General features: G+C 50.7%; 1 protein-coding gene across 1 annotated transcript in view; it reads right to left on the bottom strand.

Moving 5' to 3' along the window:
• PPP1R13B (protein phosphatase 1 regulatory subunit 13B) overlaps nucleotides 1-21715 on the bottom strand; it is an 84440-nt gene that overhangs the window by 12374 nt on the left and 50351 nt on the right. Inside the window, exons 4-7 of the mRNA XM_081096292.1 lie at nucleotides 20787-20863; nucleotides 4189-4290; nucleotides 1240-1414; nucleotides 375-571 (exon numbers count right to left, since the gene is read on the bottom strand). Of these exons, the coding sequence (XP_080952418.1) occupies nucleotides 375-571; nucleotides 1240-1414; nucleotides 4189-4290; nucleotides 20787-20863 (551 nt within the window). The remainder of the gene's footprint in view (nucleotides 1-374; nucleotides 572-1239; nucleotides 1415-4188; nucleotides 4291-20786; nucleotides 20864-21715) is intronic.

Genomic DNA, 21715 nt, shown 5'->3' with positions numbered 1-21715 from the left:
ACCACACATGACACACTACACGAACCTGTATATGTGACGTGTCCAGAAGAGGCGGAGCTATAGAGACGGGGAGGAGGTTCCTGACTGCTTAGGGCCGGGGGGGGGGGGGGCGGGGGGGGGTGAGGCTTCTGAGGGATGGTTAAGGGGGTGGGGCTTCTAAGGGATGGCTAAGGGGGTGGGGCTTCTGATGAAGATGTTCTATACTTGACTGTAGTGGTAGATGCAGAACTCTGTGAAGATACTAAAAACTTACATTTCCTGCCTCTACCAAGTTAGAGCCCATCAGTGTGTCCCCAGCAGCTGAGGTCTCCAGCCCACAGAAGAAAACCTGGAGATCAGGACACGACACTAAACCCACCCCGGACCCCCGTTACCTGCAGCTCCTGGTACAGCCGTTTCAGCTCCGCGGCGGCCGGGCCCGTCAGCTTGCCGGGGTAAGGCTGCAGCCCGTTCAGCTTCCCCTTCCTGAGGTCCTCCAGCTGCTGGCTGAGCTGGTCGACGCGCAGAATGGCCGTCTGCACCTCCTGCTTCTTTTCCTGGAACATGGCGCTGAACCTCTCTATCTCGGCAGCTGTAATTCCCACAAGAAAGAAAACATCACTCAGCTGAGAGTCTCCTTTCCTGGTGTGGTGTTACCTCTGTTTGGTGCGCTTCCTTCCTGTCTATACATTTAACTCAACTCCAGCATCACCGAGGGCCAGACCCAGGGAGAAGACTGTGACACCAGAACCCACGATACATTCCAGGCGCCCTCGGGACACGCGTGACTTGCTCGCATGGCAAACAGTATTTTCCCTCACGAGTGGACATTCTCTGATGGGCAGTGAGTCCCACAGCCACCCGGGAATCTCAAGGCACCAGCAGACCCGGCTCTGTGAGGCCGGCCATCGCCGTCTGCTCTGTCACCACTGAACACGGAGCAGGCACGCACTGGATTAACAGGGTGACGAAGACCCGCCCGACAAACACAGAAAGTGTGCATTTGTGTGGCCTATCGTTACACGCAGGTGAGACTTCCGCTGCTTAATGATGACAGGCCCCCATGAGGAGCTGGGCCAGTGCTGCACGGCCGGGCGGGGAGACCCCAAGACCACTTAGCCCAGCCCGCCCACCCTCTTCCCCTCGGCGAGCAGTGCACTCTCCACACCAGCTCTGACTCAGGCGTGACCGACCGTGTGCAGAAACCCAACTGCGTTCGCCTCCCGGCCCGTGAGCGTGGGAGCAAGCGGAGGGACATACACAGATTGCCGTTCATGATCTTGCTGTAGTCCACCTGCCCCCGCATGGCTCGGATCTTCTTCAGCTTGTTTTCCTGGGCTTCAACCCGTTCTTTCAGTTTCTGAAGCTTTTCATTTTCAGAAATCGACTGCTGCTGATGGCGCTCCTGCTGCTTTAGAAAATGTAGACGCTGCTCCTAATAAGAGAAACACAGCTCACTGAGAACTGCGATGCATGCTTCCTTTTAGACACGAAAAACCTGGGGTGCATGCCACAGTATCACCTATTTAAATACGAAAGAAAGGTTCCAGGGCCTGGCCTGTGTTGCTCAGTGGTTGGAGCGTCAGCCGCGCACCAAAGGGTCTCAGGTTTGATTCCAGTTGGGAGCTGTACCTGGGTTCTGGGTTTGATCCCTGGCCCCAGTGGGAGGAGGTCAGTGGATCTCTCCCTCCCTCTCTCCCCACACCTCCTTTCCACGCTCTCTAAAAGGTCATGGGAAAATATCCTCGGGTGAGGATTAACAAAAAAAACCATGAACATGCCCGAGGGACCACACGCACATAAGACGGCACACACTGGTTACTGTGCGGGAGGAAGTGAGAGGAGAGTCGGGGTTCACAGGCGGGCTTCGCTCGGCACCCTCCGACCACGCAGCCTGCAAGTGCTCCCACAGGAGCCTCGCGCGGATAAGGCAGCCTGGGCTGCTCAGGCACCACCCGGCTCATCCATCCTGTCTGCCAGCCCACAGCGTCCTGCTGCCCAAAGGGCTTCTGCTGCAATGGCTTCCAAGGCCCTTTCACCTACAGGAAGTGGCATGGCCAGCAGGGGGCTGTCTACTGAAAAGGGGTAAGTGATCAAATAAGCGATAAACCTCTCATTTGCTGAGTGACACCCCAGGAAGTGTTTGTTTTCTTTAGGATTAGCTTCTTCAAAACTAATGGAACATTTTTTAAAATATATTTTATTGGTTTTTCACAGAGAGGAGAGGAGAGGGATAGAGAGTCAGAAACATCAATGAGAGAGAAACATCGATCAGGTGCCTCCTGCACACCCCCCACTGGGGATGTGCCCACAACCAAGGTACATGCCCTTGACCAGAATCAAACCCGGGACCCTTCGGTCCATAGGCCGACGCTCCATCCACTGAGCCAAACCGGTCAGGGCTAATGGAACATTTTATAGTTAAACAAGAACAGGACAACCCTAAAGTAAAATATAATCACTTTAGTAGTTTCCCCATTAATCTGAACACACACCTTAAGGATAAGTCAGCATTAATCTTCAAGGCCCGTATGCACGTACAGAACCTCCCTGTGCGATTGTGCAGGCATCACACACTGACACATGGGAAGTCAGCGTGCGCTCGCGGTTCACACCCTGAAAATACCTAAGAATTTCCTCAACAATAATACTCTTGGGTCAAGATTTGGAAAGGAAATAAAAAGTAGAATTAGAAAATATTATAATTACATAATACTATGTACATTTCATCTTAGAAATCTTATTAATAAGATGAAATATTTCCAATGTATTTAACTTCTAATTGTTTTTTATTCTTATAAGTCCAATAAACTTCGTAAGACAACTTTTAAGAACAAGTGCGCCTTAACCTATTATTTACATAAAAGTGGACAGTACAATGAATTACAAGATCATTCAATAAATGAAAAAAGTTGGATTGGACATATGGTTAAGAAAATCTACAGGTTCAGTTCTATGTGGAATCTAAGAAACAATAAACGAACACAATTCACAGAAACAGACTCACAGACACAGAACAGACTGCCGATTGCCACCGAAGGGGGTGGGGGACTGTGTGGAAAAGTGAAGGGACTGAGAATACAAACTGTAGTTAAGAATGGTCCCAGAGCCCTGACCAGTTTGGCTCAGTGGATAGAGCATCGGCCTGGGGACTGAAGGGTCCTGGATTCGATTCCAGTCAAGGGCATGTACCTTGGTTGCAGGCATATCCTCAGTAGGGGGCGTGGAGGCAGCTGATCGATGTTTCTCTCTCATCGATGTTTCTAACTCTCTATCCCTAACCCTTCCTCTCTGTAAAAAGTCAATAAAATATATATATTAAAAAAAAAAAAGAATGGTCCCAGGGATGGAAAGACCAGCACAGGGAACACAGTCAATACCAGTATCATAACTATGGTGCCAAGGGGGCCTTAGGCTTCTCAGGGGGACCACTGTGTAGGCTATGGAAATGGCTAACCGCTACGCTGCACCCTGGAAACCCGTGTAATACTGCACATCCACTGTAACGGGAAAGAATACAGAGAAAAAGGGGCTCTCTGGCAGAGAGAGCAGGAAGAGCGGGCAGCGAAGCTACGGGCTCTCTCAGCAGCTCAGGACGTCTAGCTTGTCACAGTGGGAGCCGTTTCCAGAGGGCACGGATGACAGGTCTGGTTTTCACTTGAAAATCCATGACTAAACCATCGTTTGGAAAAACTTTAAATCCTACTGTTTCAGAGTCTCAGCAACAAACGTAGAGCGCGTTGTGCCCCTCACCACAGTCAACCAAACGGGGCCTCGGAGCGTGGCCCAGGCCAGGGCAGCCCTGATGACCAGTGTCCTGTCTCGGGGCCGGGACCAGCAGGGGGTCATGGACCGCTGGCTTCCTCCAGAACGCCAAGGCCGACCACACAGCTGAGCGCACACCCGGCGGGAAAAGGAGGCGACAACGGAAAACACCCTTAAATTTTATCCACAACGGGGCAAGGTCGATCGTTTCTGGTGCGTCTGTGTGTGCAGGTCAAGGGTCAAGTGCTCCTGCCCTGACACCCTCGCACGTCTGGAAGCCACGCATGTGTTTGGTAGGGAGGAGATGACAGAGAAACCGGGTGCTGAGACTCCCGTGGCCTGGCCCTGCTGACGAGAGTTGCCTGGGAGCGTAGGAACCCCACCGAAAGGACCAGTTGGAGAACACGCTTTTGCCCGTTTCCCGCCGCGGCTTCTGTAACTCACCTTGGCGACCAACATCTGCTGCTGGTTTTCGATCTGCTGCTGCTGCCTGGCTGCCATGTCTTGGAGCTCTGAGAGGGTCAGCTCCACACGTGGGTGCCCCACCTGAGAGGAGAGAGCACAGCTGGAACCCTCTGCACGACCCCCTTCCCTGGTGTCAGAAGCACAGCAGGGGCGTAAACAGGCTTCCTAGAGTCAGGAGAGCACAAAGGACCTGCTTTCTCAGCAGAGCTCTCCTCAGCTGAGTGTTTCGTCACATACAGCTCTGGGCTCGAGACACTAACTGTCCGCGCCTACAGGAGGGACCGACCCATCAGAGACAGAAGCCTGTGGGAACGAACACCCGACGGTGACACGGAGAGGAGGGCAGCTGACGGAAGCCGAGAGCGGGCCCGTTCTCTGCTGGAGACGATGACAGACCGGGCATGTTTACACGCTTGCCTGGTGCTCTGCCCTGAGCCACATGCTTGTCATCTACGACTGCTCAAGCCTCACCAGCACATCAGGTGGGGGCTAGCATATCCCCATCCTACGGATGAGAACGCCAGCACAGGAGCTGAGGCCAGCAGCCCGGGCAGGTGGCGCCCACAGGCAGAGCAGGATGCGGAGCCCTTGTCCCGGGCCTCCGCACAGCACCTCCCCACTCAGCACGCCCTGCGCCCTGCGTGCCGGCGAGCCTGCTGCGCTAGATCTGTGTGGTGGGAAGGGAAAGGGACGTGCCCAGGGCCGATTCTGGCTCGGCCTGCGTCCCTCCAACCCCGCTGCTGCTAACCAGGCGTGCGCACTGTCCTGCCTCAGACCTCCACTTTCTACTTCTGAGCCCATTGTGCTCTTACCTTCCACCCTCTTATATTTTTTAAAATTTATCTTTATTGTTGAAAGTATTACAGATGCCCCCTCCCCCACATTGACCCCTTCCACCCTGTCCTCCCAACCCCTGCTCCCTAGGCCTTCACCACTCTATTGTCTGTGTCCATGGGTTATGCATATATGCATATAAGTTCTCTGGTTAATCTCTGCCCCCTCCCCCTGAAATACATCAGTCTGTTGCATGCTTCCATGTCTCTGGTTCTATTTTGTTCATTAGTTTTTTTTGTTCATTAGATTCCACATATGAGTGAGATCATGTGATACTTGTCTTTCCCTCCTGTATTCCTTTTTTTTTTTTTAAATATGTTTTATTGATTTTTTACAGAGAGGAAGGGAGAGAGATAGAGAGCCAGAAACATCGATGAGAGAGAAACATCGATCAGCTGCCTCCTGCACATCTCCTACTGGGGATGTGCCCGCAACCAAGGCACACGGCCCTGACCGGAATCGAACCTGGGACCCTTGAGTCTGCAGGCCGACACTCTATCCACTGAGCCAAACCGGTTTCAGCCCTCCTGTAGTCTTTTTAAAAATATATATTTTTATTGATTTCAGAGAGGTAGGGAGAGGGAGAGAGAGAAACATCAATGATGAGAGAGAATCATTGACTGGCTGCCCCCTGCATGCCCATGCCCCCTACTGGGGATGGAGCCCGAAACCCAGGCAGTGCCCTGAGCGGGACCCCCGGGTTCATGGGTCAGTGCGCAAGCACTGAGCCACACCGGCGGCCCCTCTTGTGTTTTTAACATTGGTCCCAGCCTGCTCCTCTGACTTGTCTCCCAAACCTTATAGAGTTCAAGCACATTCCTGACTCCCGGAAATGGAATCAGGGTTTGTTCAAGTCATAACTGGGACCTCTGTTCTGTTCAGCATAGATCCCGGGCAAGCAATATGGACCAAGGCCCTTTTCAAAACCAGATTTGTAAACAGCCAAGTCACAGAAACTGCCATTTGGAAAGAAATTCATTTATGCGACCAAAACGCCTGGCAGAACCATCAAACCTCTGTTCTCACACTGACGGACGGCTGCTAATCTCCACCTCCCGAGATGCTCCACGCACAGCGAAAGGTGATCTTTAACCGTCAGAACTTTTACTCCTTAAAACACGTCCGTTCAACAAGTCACACACTGTCTCTTTGGCCCCTTCCCCACCAATGGCCAGGAGAACAACGTAAAGAGACAGAGAGAATGAGCTGCCCAGGATTCTGCTGCTACAGCTGTGAGCAAGCCAGAGCTCTGCATGTGCGGCGTCTGCGTGTTTCTCACACAAAGCTAAGGGCACCTGCTGTCATAAAGCAGTGCAGCCATCATATGTCATGTATGTAATATGATTTTATTGGGAGTGGATCTGACATGCAGGAAGCTGTAAATCACAGTGCACAGCTCAACGGGTGATTGCAAAGTGACACACCTGTGCAATTTAATTGTGCTGTAAGCAGGTTAAAAACACAAGCACCACAAACTAGTAATTCAACAAACCTGCAACATTTTACATTTTAATACATATTCCCTTAGTTGTTCATTGCGAACATTAGCAAAAAGCGGCGCCCTTTGAGTCTAAGGAAACAAAACCCTTTGACACAAACCCGATCCTTCTGTGAGGGGCCTGTCCCCTGCATTCTCCTCATGAAAACTAACCCACTTATGGGCAATTTTAAATTCTCAACACCAACCAAATTTATTCGAACAAACCTATGACCTAATTCCTTGCTTATTTCTTTTCATCACATCTGATAGGAAGAAACCAAATCCTGTTCCCTGGGCACATCAAGGGGAGTTACCTGGTGAGTGTGAGTCCGGTCACAGAGCAGACAAGCCACGCCCAAGACCAGTAAATTAGCAGAAAAATTCAATGTCCTTCCCACAGGGCGCAGGGTCCCCTCAGGACGACGTTCTCCAACTCTGGGTCCCAGGGAGAGTACTGATGCTCCCCAGCCTCGCCCTGACAGCACCCATTCTCCATGGCAAATACAGCCACCCATCTCCAGGTCTAACCAACTCCCCCCAACCAGAAGTCCCTCCACCCCCATAATCACTTATCTGGTCATATCATCCCCCTTAAAAATAAATAAATATCCTATATAATAAAAGCCTAGGTGGTGTACGCCCTCGCGCGACATCGCCACAAGATGGCCGCATGCAAAGCAGAGGCAGGGCCCCCGCGGCTGCTCCTCACGGTGAGGCCTGGGGGTCCCGCAGTTATGCGCTGCGCAGAGAAAGCCAGTCCCAGTGTCCCCACCGCTGCGCGCACGGACATCACGGCAGGGGAGGGCAGTTGTGGGCGATCAGGCTGGCAGAGGAGCAGTTAGGGGGCGATCAGGCTGGCAGGCAGGCAAGTGGTTAGGAGCCAGCGGTCCTAGATTGTGAGAGGGATGTCCGAGGGGTCCCAGATTGGAGAGGGTGCAGGCCAGGTTGAGGGACACCCCCCCCCCCCAGTGCACGAATTTCATGTACTGAGCCTCTGGTGTATATATATGTATATACTAGGGGCCCGGTGCACGAAATTCGTGCACTGGGTGTGGGGGTGGGGGGGAGAGTGTCCCTCAGCCCAGCCTGCCCCCTCTCACATACTGGGAGCCCTCAGGCGTTGAGCCCCATCACCCTCCGATCGCCTGATCGGCCCCTTGCCCAGGCCTGACGCCTCCGCCAGAGGTGTCAGGCTTGGACAGGGGACCCCCATCTCCCCCCGATCACTGGCTCTGGCCCCCGCCCAGGCCTGAGGCCTCTGGCCCAGGAATCATGCCTGGGCAGGGGACCTCCATCTCCCTCTGATCACTTGCTCCACCCCCCGCCCAAGCCTGATGCCTCTGACCCAGGCTTCAGGCCTGGGCAAGGGGACCATCATATCCCCCCAATCCCCGGCTCCGCCCCCCACCCAGGCCTGATGCCTCGGCCAGAGGAGTTGACCCTCATCACCCTCCGATCACCAATCACCGGATCGGCCCCTTGACCAGGCCTGAGGCCTCCGGCAGAGGTGTCAGGCCTGGGCAGGGGACCCCCAGCTCCCCGCGGTTGCAGGCTCCGCCCCTGCCCAGGCCTAACGCCTCTGGCCTAGGCGTCCGGCCCAGGCAGCGGGGACCCGCAGCTGCAGCGGGGGGCGCCGCGATCGTGGGCTTCGCTTTAGGTCCAGGCAAGGGACCCCTAGCTCCTGGGACTGCCAGCTTTGACCGTGCCCAGCTCCCATCGCTGGCTCCACCCCTACTTCCTGGTATCATTGGCCAGGGCCGCAAAGGCGCCTGATTCTCCGATCATGGCTGGGGGTCAGGGCAAAGGCGGCCCCAGGGCTGCCTTTGCCCTGCCCCCCAGCTCTTAGCTCCCCCCTGGGTTTCAGATCACTGTCAGTGGCAGGGGGCTTCTTCCTGCTTTCCCTTTCGCCTCCCTGCATTGTGCCTACATATGCAAATTAGCCGCCATCTTGTTGGCAGTTAACTGCCAATCTTAGTTGGCAGTTAATTTGCATATAGCCCTGATTAGCCAATGAAAAAGGTATCGCCGTACGCCAATTACCATTTTTCTCTTTTATTAGTGTAGATTTCAGAGAGGAAGAGAGAGGGAGAGAGAGATAGAAACATCAATGATGAGAGAGAATCATGGATTGGCTGCCTCCTGCACACCCCTACTGGGGATCGAGCCTGCAACCTGTGTATGTGCCCCTGACGAGAATCGAACCTGGGACCCTTCAGTCCGCAGGCCGACGCTCTATCTACTGAGCCAAACCAGCTAGGGCTCATCTCCTTCTTTCTCCAAACTTCCACAAATCTACTTGTGGAAACGCTAAGGGACTTCATTCCTCCAACTTGCCTGACAGAGCACTTACACCAGCGGCTCTAGCTACTGAGAGCCCACCCGACTCCCACAGTCCTCGCTCATCCGCAGCCTCAGCACCTGGCCCAGTGCCTGCCACAGCCTCCGACCAATGACCAATGATCAATGATTAATGCTCAAAGATTAATGCTTAATATGACTGGGTGAATGGATTTGCAAGTGACTCAATACTTCCTTACCCTTCCCCTATGCCCGGATCACACTCCAATGTGGTAGCACGTTTTCAAACTCACAGTGTAGCCACCACCCCACCGAGATACAGGACATTTTCATGATCCCAGAAGGTGTCCTACTGACCCTCAACCCAACCCCTGGTCCGGGGGTTGTTGCTCTGCAGGATGGCCCAGCCCGTTTGCTCTGGAATTCCACGAAAAAGGAATTCCATGTACTCTGGGGGTCTGGCTTCTTATAGAGTTGCCTACATTGTCCCACGTACCAGCCAGCACTCCTTCCTATAGCTGCGTGGACTCCAGGTGGTCCGCACCAGGAAGAGGAGCAGGCAGGCTGTGCAGTAGGCGCACAGAACCAGCTAGACTGTTTGCCAAGGTGAAGGTCATTTCACTCCCACGAACAACATGACAGTCCTCACTTCTCTACATCTTGCCAACACTTGTTCAAAGTTTAATTATCCTCTTTTTTTAAAAAAAAATATTTTATTAATTTTTACAGAGAGGAAAGGAGAGGGATAGAGGGTTAGAAGCATCGATGAGAAAGAAACATCGATCAGCTGCCTCCTGCACATCTCCCCACTGGGGATGTGCCCGCAACCAAGGTACATGCCTTTGACCGGAATCAAACCTGAGACCCTTGAGTCCGCAGGCCAACGCTCTATCCACTGAGCCAAACCGGTTAGGGCTATCCTCTTTTTAAATAAAATGTTAACCTCTTGGCAAAGAGAGGATTCCATATAAATGGTATTTTGATAAGTAATGAAAAAAGTAAGCATAAAATGCCCATAATCAAGCTATCAGCCCCAAATGTACTGTGACTTGATTTTCAATAAAGAAGCTAAGCCCACCTTTGCCAAAAGTTAGATATGAACAGGAGGCTTGTTTCCCAGGTTAATGTCTCATTTGTACTAATTATGTGTATGAGTCATGAGTCATAAAGCTAACAAAATAAAGTCTGTTTAAAAAAACAGGTGATAAGAACTAGATTTCTAAAAGATATTAAGAAACAACTCACTTGATAATTACGGTTGAAAACTTTAGATCACAAGCCAGTTGATGACATGGCTTTAATAAAATGTATTTTTGTCTCCCCAGGTAATGTTTTAAATATAATTTGAAACTGGTGGTACAGCATTCCAGTTATTAGAAACATGTAATAAAGTCCCTCAGAACAATCACTGTAGAATGACACAATGCACACGCGCCTCCCAGCCTGAGCACTAGTGATGTGTGCTGTGGAGGCTGGTCTTTCCCAACATGAACAAGAAGCCTGAGTCTACCTCCATCTCCTGTGCGACTGGAGCCCCAGCCAGGGCTCACCAAGTGTGTTTCCGCCAAGCCTCCCTCTGGCTGTGAAACACGCTCCTCGCTTGCCCAGGCTCTGGTTCAGTTAACGGCCCTCCACGGCCACGGCTCTTGAAGAATCATGCCCTCTTCCAGACAACGGTTTTGTTTTTGTTTAAGGACTCATCCAAGAACACACTAAATAATGCTCTATAAGAGGTGATTATTTTGACATTACAGTTTCAGGTCAATACACAGTCACCAGTTCTCACAACCCTACTGCTCCTCGTCAGAACGGGCTCCGGCACCGCCGATGTGCACGCCTTGCTTGAACGAGTCCGATGGTGTGTGAGCACACGGGCCTGGGACGAGGAGGAGGGGCGTCCTCTGCGACCCTCTGGTCCAGGGGTCCTCAAACTACGGCCCGCGGGCCACATGCAAATACAAATACTGTATTTGTTCCCGTTTTGTTTTTTTACTTCAAAATAAGATATGTGCAGTGTGCATAGGAATTTGTTCATAGTTTTTTTAACTATAGTCCGGCCCTCCAGCGGTCTGAGGGACGGTGAACTGGCCCCCGTGTAAAAGTCTGAGGCCCCCGCTCTGGTCTACGGTGCGCGTGGGCCACTCTGCCTGTCTAAAGTGCTCTCTTGTTTAGCCTTTCTCACCCTAAGGGAGTTCCTATCCGTCATTTTGAGTGCAACTCCCTAAAAGCTGAAAAATTGGAGAATGATGCAAAAACAAAAACTTACATTTCGAGGTCATCCCAAAGAACCCTTCCATTGCAAACCTCCCCCGCCCCCCCCCCCGCCCCGCCCATGTCTCCCATGAGCCTCCTGTTCCTCCACGGGCAAAGGAGAACAAACGTTCCTGACATGACAGGCTAGCTCCCAGCCACACCGACGTGCTGTTTATTACTTACACCAGCACTCCTCCCTGTTTCACTGAAATATTTCATATTTGTGAATCGACAGCCCACCTTGCTGTGCTTCACAGGCCGGGTACGTGCACGAGTTCTCTATTGCTGAGTAACAGATCACACTAACAGGCCACTTGAACATGCGTCCTGGCTCTCCATTTCTGTGGGCGGGAGATTCAGGGGCAGCTCAGCTGGGCGGTTTCAGCTTGAGATTTCTCATGGGGTTGGTCGAGTCCAGTGTCAGCCGGGCTGTGGTCATCTGAAGCCTTGTGGGGCAGAGGATCTGCTCCCGGGTGGCTCACTCACAGGGCGCCCCGCAGGGGCTGGCTGCTGGGGGGAGGCCTCAGGTCCTCCCGGTGGGTAGGTGGGCCTCTTCACAGGACCTGCCTGAGTGTCCTCAGGGCGTGGTGGCTGGTTTCCCCAGAGCCATCAATCCCAGAGTGCGCGGGGTGGGGTGGGGGGGAGCTCCCTCCCCTGTGAACTAGGCTCAGAGCCGCAGGGTGTCACTGTCTCCACCTTCTATCTGGTAGGAGCAAGTCGCTAAGTCTGGGAAGAGGGGAACAGGCTCCATCTTTTGAAGAGAGGCATGTCAAAGAATTGCAGACATCCTTAGAAACCACTGTATCCATTTACTGTGAAGTCTCATCAAGACTCTACCTCTACCATTTACCCTTCTATTATTCACTCCTTACACGTATTTGGTTGTTATTCCCAACAGCACTGTCAGAATCCAAAGAAGAGAAGATGTTTATGAATGTCTATGAGCGTATGTTTAAGAGAGCTAGGTTACAGTGCAACCCACCACCTGGGTAATGGGTCACTTCAGATGTCAGCTCTTATCCTGATAAACTGTAGATTTTAATACTCAACCAAATAAGTCATCTTTGGCTTTAATAGACAACATGGCTACTGTAATATTATTGGGGGGAGTGAGTTCCCTACGCCCTCAGGTCAGTGAGGTGACATGCTGTCGTTGAACAGCCTGTCCTACTCATTCTCTTTTGTGCTCGGTGTCTAGGGAGAGCACACCTGAGCTGGTGGTGAGTCGAGCCAGTCTGGTCTCTAGAGCAGGGGTGGGGAATGTCTGGCCTGCGGGCCGAATAAGGCCCATGAAATCATTTGGTCAGGTCCTGCCACGGCATCAGGGGTGAGTTAATTAATGTCTGACCACATACAGCAGGCTAAGTTTTAAGTGGATCGTTTTGTACGGCCCTGAGTGATGTTATAAACATCCAATGGCCCTGGGCAGGAAAAGGTTCCCCACCCTGCAAGGACTCTAGATCCAGTTCTCGTGGCCAAGTTCACATTCTTGTGTGGATGCTCTGCCTCATACAGGGCCTCAACCACCGCATGTGTAAAACCAGACTCCTCCCTCTCCTTCCAACCTGGCTCCTCCCTAAATTCCCTACTTCTACTCCGGCGCCAGCATCACCTCTGACTGGAGCCTGCCTTGCCCCAGTACAACCAGCTACAGCTCAGGGCTCAGGGCTCGCCTCTCCATTCCAGAGCCAGCACTTCCTTTGCTTCCCTCAGTCTACAACGCCCTTCCCCCGCTCTAACTCTACCAATCCTGGAGATCCGGTCACAATGCCATCTGCTTCCTAAGGCTTTCCTGATCCGTTAGGGAATCTCTCATACAATTGTTCTGACACTCAGGATCTGACATCACTTCCAGAGATGGGAGAGAACTCGTCATTTTAACAAATTCTGGATTCTAGAGATTCAACATGTCATGAGCACTTGCCACAGTCTGCCAGACACTTGCATATACCTGAGTGTACAGTTACCACAGTTGATTTGATGCTTACGAAACCCTGTGAGGAACACCACTTGTTTCACAGATGAGAAAGCTGAGCCTCGCAGCTCAGTGTAGATACAGCAGTCAGGACCATAACCTGCAGCAAGTGGGCACCTTTCCACTTCACAGGAGGCACTGCCCTCCCAGACTTCTTACAGGGCCCAGCAGAGGCACATATTATTGATCCTAACCAACAGCCATTTATTTACTTATTTTTAAAAATATATTTTTATTGTTTTCAGAGAGAAAGGAAGAGGGAGAGAGCGATAGAAACATCAGTGATGAAAGAAATCACTGATCAGCTGCCTCCTGCACATCCCCTACTGGGGACTGAGCCCACAACCCAGGCCTGTGCCCTGACCAGGAATCCAACTGTGACCTCCTGGTTCATAGGTTGACACTCAACAATTAAGACACACTGGCTGGCCCAACAGCCATTTACTGTGTCCTTATTAAAAAGGTAAACACTTATTGATTTATTGCTAGTCTGAATCATATTAAAATGCTGTTTTTCAGATAAAAAGTGGTCAAGCATAAGGAGACAGCAAAAGCTCTGAGTACGAAGGGAAACCACGCTGGCCTGGGCCCTGACGGCCTGTCCCACCTGAAGACTCACCCCTCGGAGCCTTAAGAAAGAGAAACGAGCCAAAACCGGTTTGGCTCAGTGGATAGAGCGTCGGCCTGCGGACTGAGGGATCCCGGGTTCGATTCCGGTCAAGGGCATGTACCTGGGTTGCGGGCACATCCCCAGTAGGAGATGTGCAGGAGGCAGCTGATCGATGCTTCTCTCTCATCGATGTTTCTGACTTTCTATCTCTCTCCCTTCCTCTCTGTAAAAAAATCAATAAAATATATAAAAAAGAAAGAAAGAAAGAGAAACGAGGATCAGCCAGGGTGGAGAGTTCAATAGGAGATGCCCACAGACATTCAGGGCCCAGGGTGCTAGAGCCTCAGTGTGACAGTGAATGAGTGAGGAGGGGCAGCTCCCTAGCATCTGTCACCACTAGACCCCTCACGCGAGCTGCTTGGCCCGCAGAGGGGACCGCAGTGAGCCTGTCTGCGTGCACAGTTACTGACCAGAGCACATGCAAACCTCTAGGAAATCCCACCTTTATTCGGGACTCAAAACTGCTCACAGGTAAAGTGCCAAGAAAATGAGCAGTTCATTGTCCAAAAGCAAAACACACGTGATCAAGGCACCATGACTAAAAGCTAGCAGCAGTCACACATGCAAATATGAAGATTATTAGTTACAGAATAACTATGTTTACTGTGCTTAAAAAATATAAGAAAACTTAAAGTATCAGCAAGGAGTAACCAAAAAGAGGTGGAAAAGTGCGAACTATAACTTCTAGAACTGAAAATTTTAATGAATTTAAAGATCACTTTATTGTGGTACAATTGACATAAAAGCTGCACACATCTACTAGTAAAGTGTACAACCTGACGTTTTCACAAACATATACACCATGAAACCACCACAATCAGGAAAATGAACAAACCTGTTACCTGCCAAAAACCCTGGTGCTCCCTTCCTCCCACACCTCCTGGCACCCCTTCCACATTCAGTTATCAGAAATTAGTTTGCACTTCCTAGAATCCTACTAAATGGAACCATGGAGCATGTGCTATTATTGTCTGGCTTCTTTCTTTCAGCAAACGATTGAGATTCCTCCACATGGTAGCGGGGGTCTGTGGTTTATTCCTTTTTCTGTTCAGTAATATTTCCCTGTATGGACAGAACATGGCGGTTTGTCCATTCACTTGTTGACAGACATCAGGGCTTTCTCCAGACTCCGGCTACCACGAATCAAGCTGCCATGGGCAGGTGCAAGTCTGCGCGGACACGTGCTCTCCCTTCTCTTAGGCACATCCTTAGGAGTAGAACTACTGGGCCATATAATGGAATTATTACGTTCAAGTTTGAAAAACACTGCCCAGCTGTTTCCCAGACCAGACCGTTCCCAAGAGCAGCGCATGAGGGTTCCACAGTCTCGCCCACCCCTGTGATGATCGGGCCTTTTAATTCAGACGTTCCAACAGACAACAGTGGGCCTCACGATGCTCCCGATTTGCCTTTTCCTAAAGACAAATGTTGAACACCTTCCCATGTGCTTATCTGACATTCATATTTCCTCTGGTAAAGCATCAATTCAAATCTTCTGCCCTTTTATCTTAATACTATTGTTTTCTTATTATTCAGTTTGAGAGTCTTTGTATATTCTGGAAACAAGTCCTTTATCAGGTATAGAATTTGCAGGTAGTCTCTCCCAGGCTGTGTCCTGCCTTTCCATCACCCATAACATTAAAAGCACATTATATGGCTACACAGCCAAATAAGCACAGTGATAGACAGAGCGCATCCACTGGAAGGTGGGGAGTTACCTAGAACACAGTGCAGAGACAAAGAAAGTAAAGCATGAAGAAGAGATGAAGAGATGAGGATAATAAAATGAAAGACATGCGTGCCTCACCGAGTTCCGGGAGAAAAAAACAGAAGAATGTGGAAGGACATCTGTAGAGACGACTGGGAATCTTCCAGAATTGTTGACAGAGGCCAGTCCTCAGAATCAGTGAATCCAACAATTCCCCACGGGAGAAATGAAAAGAAAGCCACACCTAATTCTGCTCAAAATGGAGGATTCGTTGATCCTAATTTTATTAAATAACAAAACTCCACTAAATGACAGAAAGGAATTTTTAACATCAAATAATGTGAAACCACAATACACACAGGAATAGCAGGAGTGGAGACAACACTGTTAGAAGCTTGAAAGAGAATGGATGAGAAGGAACTGACCTAGTAGGTCTGAGACAATCCTCAGCTAGAAACAGGTAATTGGATAAATGGCCCACTTACATCACAGAATCTTCAAAGGATTGGGACTGGCAGCACCATGTGCCCCTGGAAAGAGAAGGGAAGTGGAGGGCGCCTAGAACAGGCCGAGCGAGTGGCAGGCACTGAAGACACGGTGGAGTTCCTGGACCACCTCCCCAGCTCCTCGCTCCGGGCCACAGCCGGGCAGAAGTCTAGAAGCTAGTCTCTGGACAACTGAAACTTTACCTGGCCTGGGAGACAATCGGCACCGTTGAGTCCTGGGTACCATATGGAAAACAGGGGGACTGAGTGACCATGTCAATAATAAATGCTTCCAGAAAGAACTCTGACCTTATTGCCAACTGCTTGAACAAAGGTGCCAAAACAATGCAATGAGCAGAGAACGGTCTTTTCATTGAACGGGGCTAGGATAATTGGATATTTGCATGTTAAAGAATGGATTTGGACCCTACATCACACCATATACAAAAAATAACTCAAAATGGATCACAGACCTAATGTCAGAGCTAAAATTATAAAGCTCTTAAATGAAAACAGGAGACAGGACCAACTGACCCTAGCCACTAACTGCGTGTATAGGATTCGGGCAGAAAGTGGCTCAGGTTTGGCCTGGCTGCCTGAGGACAGGAAAAGGGGGCTTCCCAAACACCCAAGGGAAGCAGTGCTGCTAGGAGAGTTCACACCGGCGCCGCCCGAGCCGGCTAGTCTGAGAGACTATTCCTGCAAGGCTGGCTCCTGGCTGACCCCTGGGCACTTGAAATTTGAGAGGGTTCCCACCATTCCCAGAACTATTAAGGAAGGAGGGGGGGGGGGAGAGGGGGGAAGGAGGAGGAGAAAGATGGCTCACTGCACCTAAACCATTTGTGTAAATAATATGATTTGTGTTAAACACCTGCTTTCCTTCTGGGAGTCTGGAGTTTTGGTACTTTCTAGATCAGGGGTGGGGAACCTTTTTTCTACCAAGGGCCATTTGGATATTTATTATATCACTAGAGGCCGGATTAGTGCACCAGTGGGGTTCCTCAGCCTGGCCTGCGCCCTCTCGCAATCCAAGACCCCGCGGGGGATGTTGGACTGCCGGTTTCAGCCTGATCCCCGCAGGCCAGGCCAAGGGACCCCACTGGTGCACAAATCTATGCACTGGGCCTCTAGTATGCATATAAGATCTTTGGTTAATCTCTTCCCACCCTCCCCCTTCCCTCTGAGATTCATCAGTCTGTTCCATGTTTCCATGCCTGTGTGTTCAGTGTCTGCCTCCTGGTGGTCAGTGCACATCATAGCTATCAGTTAAACAGTTGTTTAGGCTTTTATATATACACTAGAGGCCCGTTGCAGGAAGATTCCTGTAAGAATAGGACTTCCTCGGGCCTATTCCTGCAAGAATAGGGCTTCCTGAGGCCAGAGTGAAGCAGAGAAGGGGCTTCGCTCCCGTCTCTGCTGCCTCACTTCCTCCCGTGTCCACGACTTCGCTCCCTCCTGTCTCCGCTGCCTCGCTCCCTCCCGTGTCCACCACTTCGCTCTCTCCCGTGTCCGCTGCCTCACTCCCTCCCGTGTCCGCTGCCTCAGCTCCGTTCCCTTTTCTGCTGCTTCGCTCCCTTCAGCAGTGCTTGGCTTCCTTCTATGCTGTCTTCAGTCTTCGCTCCGCGCCTGTGTATGCAAATTAACCGCCATCTTTGTTGGGTTAATTTGCATATTGCCCCGATTGGCTGGTGGGCATAGTGGAGGGATGGTCAATTTGCATGTTTCTCTTTTATTTGTGTAAATAGATTCTCAGGCCATACAAAGTTATCAATTTAACAATTAGCCTGCTATATTTGGTCAAATATTTAATTAACTAACCCCTAATGCCTTGGCAGGGCCAGACCAAATGATTTCATGAGCCTGCATGGCCCACAGGCCAGAGGGTCCTCACCCCTGTTTAGACAGAGGCTGCCTATATGAGCAGCTCCCAGTAAAATCCCTGGGCCCTGGCCTCTCCAATGAGTGTCCTGGTGACATCATTGCACATGTTGTCACAGCTCACTGCTGGCGGAATTAAGCACTTCCTGTGTGGCTCCACTGGGAGAGGACTCCGGAAGCCTGGCATCATTTCCTCCAGGCTTCGCCCATGTGCCTTTTCCCTGTGTGGACCTGCGCTGTGCCCTCCCCACTGCAGAAAGTCACAGCGAGGAGGACGACTATCCTGAGCCCTGTGAGTCCTAGTAAAGCAGTGGCGTGGGGTGGTCTTGGACGCCCAAAACAGGCCTAGACAATGAGAGCAAGTCAACTTGCCTTTATAGACAAGGTCAAACCAGAGCTTCAAAATTCTGTTGGACAACTGGAGCTCTGGGTGCTCATGACAAGGTGTGCATGTGGCCTGGGGTTCCCAAACCCAGCAGAAACAGTCGCTCGAAGAGTTTTCCGGGCCCACCAGACTTCTGCCAGGGGGTTGGGCCTTTATTTCTCAGACGACTTGACTTGTGGACCTGCCATGTTCAGAGCAGAACATCCCCAGCCTCCTGGCTGAGCAGCTGGTCACGGGCATGTATCACTGCAAAGCAGCACCCTGTCCTCTTCCCAGCACACGCCCACCTCTCTCAGCTGTCAATTGATCCGTTCCCAGCTGCTGTCCACCCACAAGGCTACAAGGTTCCATGTGCCATGTCTCTATTGCCGGGGTATACACAAAAACATCCTGGAGAAAGACGTTTTGAATACCACATTAACTTTAAAAGTGCACAAAAAAGTACTCTGTAGACAATAAAGTGCTTTACAGAGGTAGTGTATTATTAGGCTTAAAAGGCAGGTGTGAGGCCATAAAATACATAACACCTTTGATGTAATGCTCCCAGCAGTAAGGTATACCTCTAGACTCGCCCTCTAATTACAAGTCACATAAGGGCTGCAAACACATTTAATTTAGGTTTCAGGTTTCAGTTTTGTTGATCTTGAAAAGTAAACATGACCTCCATGTTAACAAGAAACAACTTCATCCGCAAGAAACGACCACGGCCCATCCCATCACACCTCAGAATTCCCTGCCTTACACCCCTGGGACCCTCTCCTTGGGGCCCTTCCCTTCATCACACATGTGCACATCCCGCCTCCACACAAAGCCTATTTGATGTACTTATTTCACCTTCCCTGAACGTCAGGGAGATCTCAGAACTCAACAGGATCTTCAAAATTCTGTTGGACAAAAGTTCTGAATGCATATGGCCCTGGGGGCCTGGGGTCCCACACTCGGCGGGATGAGAGACCCTCTGGGGAGTTTTCCAGGTCTCACCCAGACCACCTGAATCACAAGTTCTACCAACAGGGTCTGGGCCTTTTCCTCTCAAGACTTCCTGAAGCACATGCCTGCAGACGCACAGGGGCTCCATTTTGGACAGTATGTCCTGTGGCAGGCTGACAAGAGGGTCTGACAAAAGACCTTTAGGAACTGAAGGGTAAGGGAGGAGAGTCCATCATCGACGTTAGGACAGTTCTCCTGAGCAGCACAAGGGTTAGGAGGGTGGAACCACAGAGAAGAAAACACAATCTAGCGTATCACTTGGCTCTGCAGTGGATGCTGCAAAATCTGAAATGGGCTTCAACTTTATAACCAACTACAGACAAAGGAGAAAAGGCTTCACTGCAGTTAGATAAGCTCACACACATCACCAACCTTGGCAACACAGAGGTACAGGTATAAGAGCTGGAAGTAGGTGGGCAGGGGAGACAGGGCGGGGCTGGGGGAGACCCAGGGATATGATTTAGAGTTGACAGCACAGAGAAACAGAGGTTTAAGCATATCATTTAAAGCCACAATGGGCCCTAGCCAGTTTGGCTCAGTGGGCAGAACATCGGCCTAGGGACTAAAGGTCCCGGGATTGATTCCGGTCAAGTGCACGTACTCGGTTGCAGGCTCGATCCCCAGCCCTGGTCAGGGTACGTGCGGGAGGCAACCAATCATTGTGTCTCTCCCACATTGATGTTTCTCTCTCTCTGTCTCTCCCCGTCCTCTCCACTCTAAAAAAAACTGATGGAAAAATATCCTTGGGAGAGGATTAACAACAACAAAAAGCCACAACGGTACGCAATACAATTACTAAACAGCAATCTGATACAGTGAGTTGGAGTTGGAAAGTAGAGAGGCAAGGTGACTTGCTCACAGTGAGCTCATTAGAAAGTTCTGAGGCCAGTGCCCTCACCCGGCCCTCACACTCCAGACCCAAGTTCTTTACCAGAATCTGGAGGAAGTCATGTGTCCAAGACTACACACCTGGTTACAGGCAGAGCCGGAAAAAGAAACCAGTTCTCCAGATTTAACATTATTTGAAAAAGTCATTATTACAATTTTCAGGAAAGACTATTTTGAAAATGTCCCTACCTGCTCATTTTTTCAACATACACCAGACATTTCTTAAAAAGAACCCCTCACTTAGACACACTTCCCACCTCTAACCAGTGCCAGGCCTGCTCGCCAACTCCGCACCATGTGGCAGAGGAAGCTGCCTCTCCTGCTCGCGCTGTAGAGACGTCAGCCCACTAGCCAGTGTCATTCAAAACCCGACAGAAAGCTCAAGGCAGCCACACTGAAGACACAAAGCCCGCTGCCTGCTTGCCTCTCAGCCCAGATACTGAGCCACCAGGCAGGGGCCAGGCCACTGCCCCACGCCCACAAGCGAGAGCTGCTGTTCCAGACACGCGTGGAGGCCACTGCTCCGCTCGAGGTGACCCAGCGCACAGACCGGGCTGTGGGGAGGTGAGACCACTCAGTGACTGCCTCTTTATACTTCATAAAGAGTTGTGAAATATTCCACAGAAATCATTTCTACTAAAATAATAATTCTTTAAAAAGAAAATATAACCGAAATGAATTAGTACTTGTAAAAAGCATTTAAAAAATTGCAATACAATTCACTGTTGCTCACCCCATTCTCCGCACGCTTCTCTCCAGGCACGTTCATTACGTTCCTCTGGGCTCTCTGCTCTTGGGTCTGACGGCCACCTAAAGAAATGAGAGGACCAAACTTACTAAAAATATACTAGAAAAACCATGTTCTCTTTTTAAGGACAATTAAAAAATATTTTTATTGATTTCAGAGAGGAAAAGAGAGGGGGGGAGAGAGAGAGAAACTCCAATGATGAGAATCATTGATCGGCTGCCTCCTGCACGCTCCCCACTGGGGATGGAGCCCACAACCCAGGCCTGTGCCCTGACTGGGAACTGAACTGTGACCTCCCGGTTCATAGGTCGACGCTCAGCCCCTGAGCCACGCCGGCCGGGGCCAGTGCTGCTCTCAATCCCCCATAAGCCCTGTGTCCTGCAGAGGAGGGAACAGGCACAGGGAAGTGAAGCACTTGCCCAAGCCCACACCCTGGAAGGAGCACAGCCGGGGAGCCCAGGCGGCTTCGACTCCAGCACCATATGCCACTCCCCACGCCCTAGGCCAGTGATGGCGAACCTTCTGAGCTTGGCGTGTCAGCATTTTGAAAAACCCTCACTTAACTCTGGTGCCGTGTCGCATATAGAAATGTTTTGATATTTGCAACCATAGTGAAACAAAGACTTCCATTTTTGATATTTATTTCATATATTTAAATGCCATCTAACAAAGAAAAATCAACCAAAAAAATGAGTTCGCGTGTCACCTGACACGCGTGCCATAGGTCTGCCATCACTGCCCTAGGCCGTGCCCTGCACATGACTTTGTCGAGTCACTTTCCACGCCAGGCTTCGGCTTCCCGAGTGTGAAAGGTGACAAGTACCTGTCCTCCGTGCTGTTCTCTAGCTCTCGCCCTGCTAGGGAGGCTATCTCTTACTCACACTCAAATACCGTCCTTTTTAGATGATGTCCAT

Source organism: Myotis nattereri (genome assembly GCF_964212035.1).
Source record: "Myotis nattereri genome assembly, chromosome: 1".
In the NCBI taxonomy this organism is placed as follows: domain Eukaryota; kingdom Metazoa; phylum Chordata; class Mammalia; order Chiroptera; family Vespertilionidae; genus Myotis; species Myotis nattereri.
Note: the sequence above shows the minus strand (reverse complement) of the source record. Positions and strands in the feature narration are given on the sequence as shown.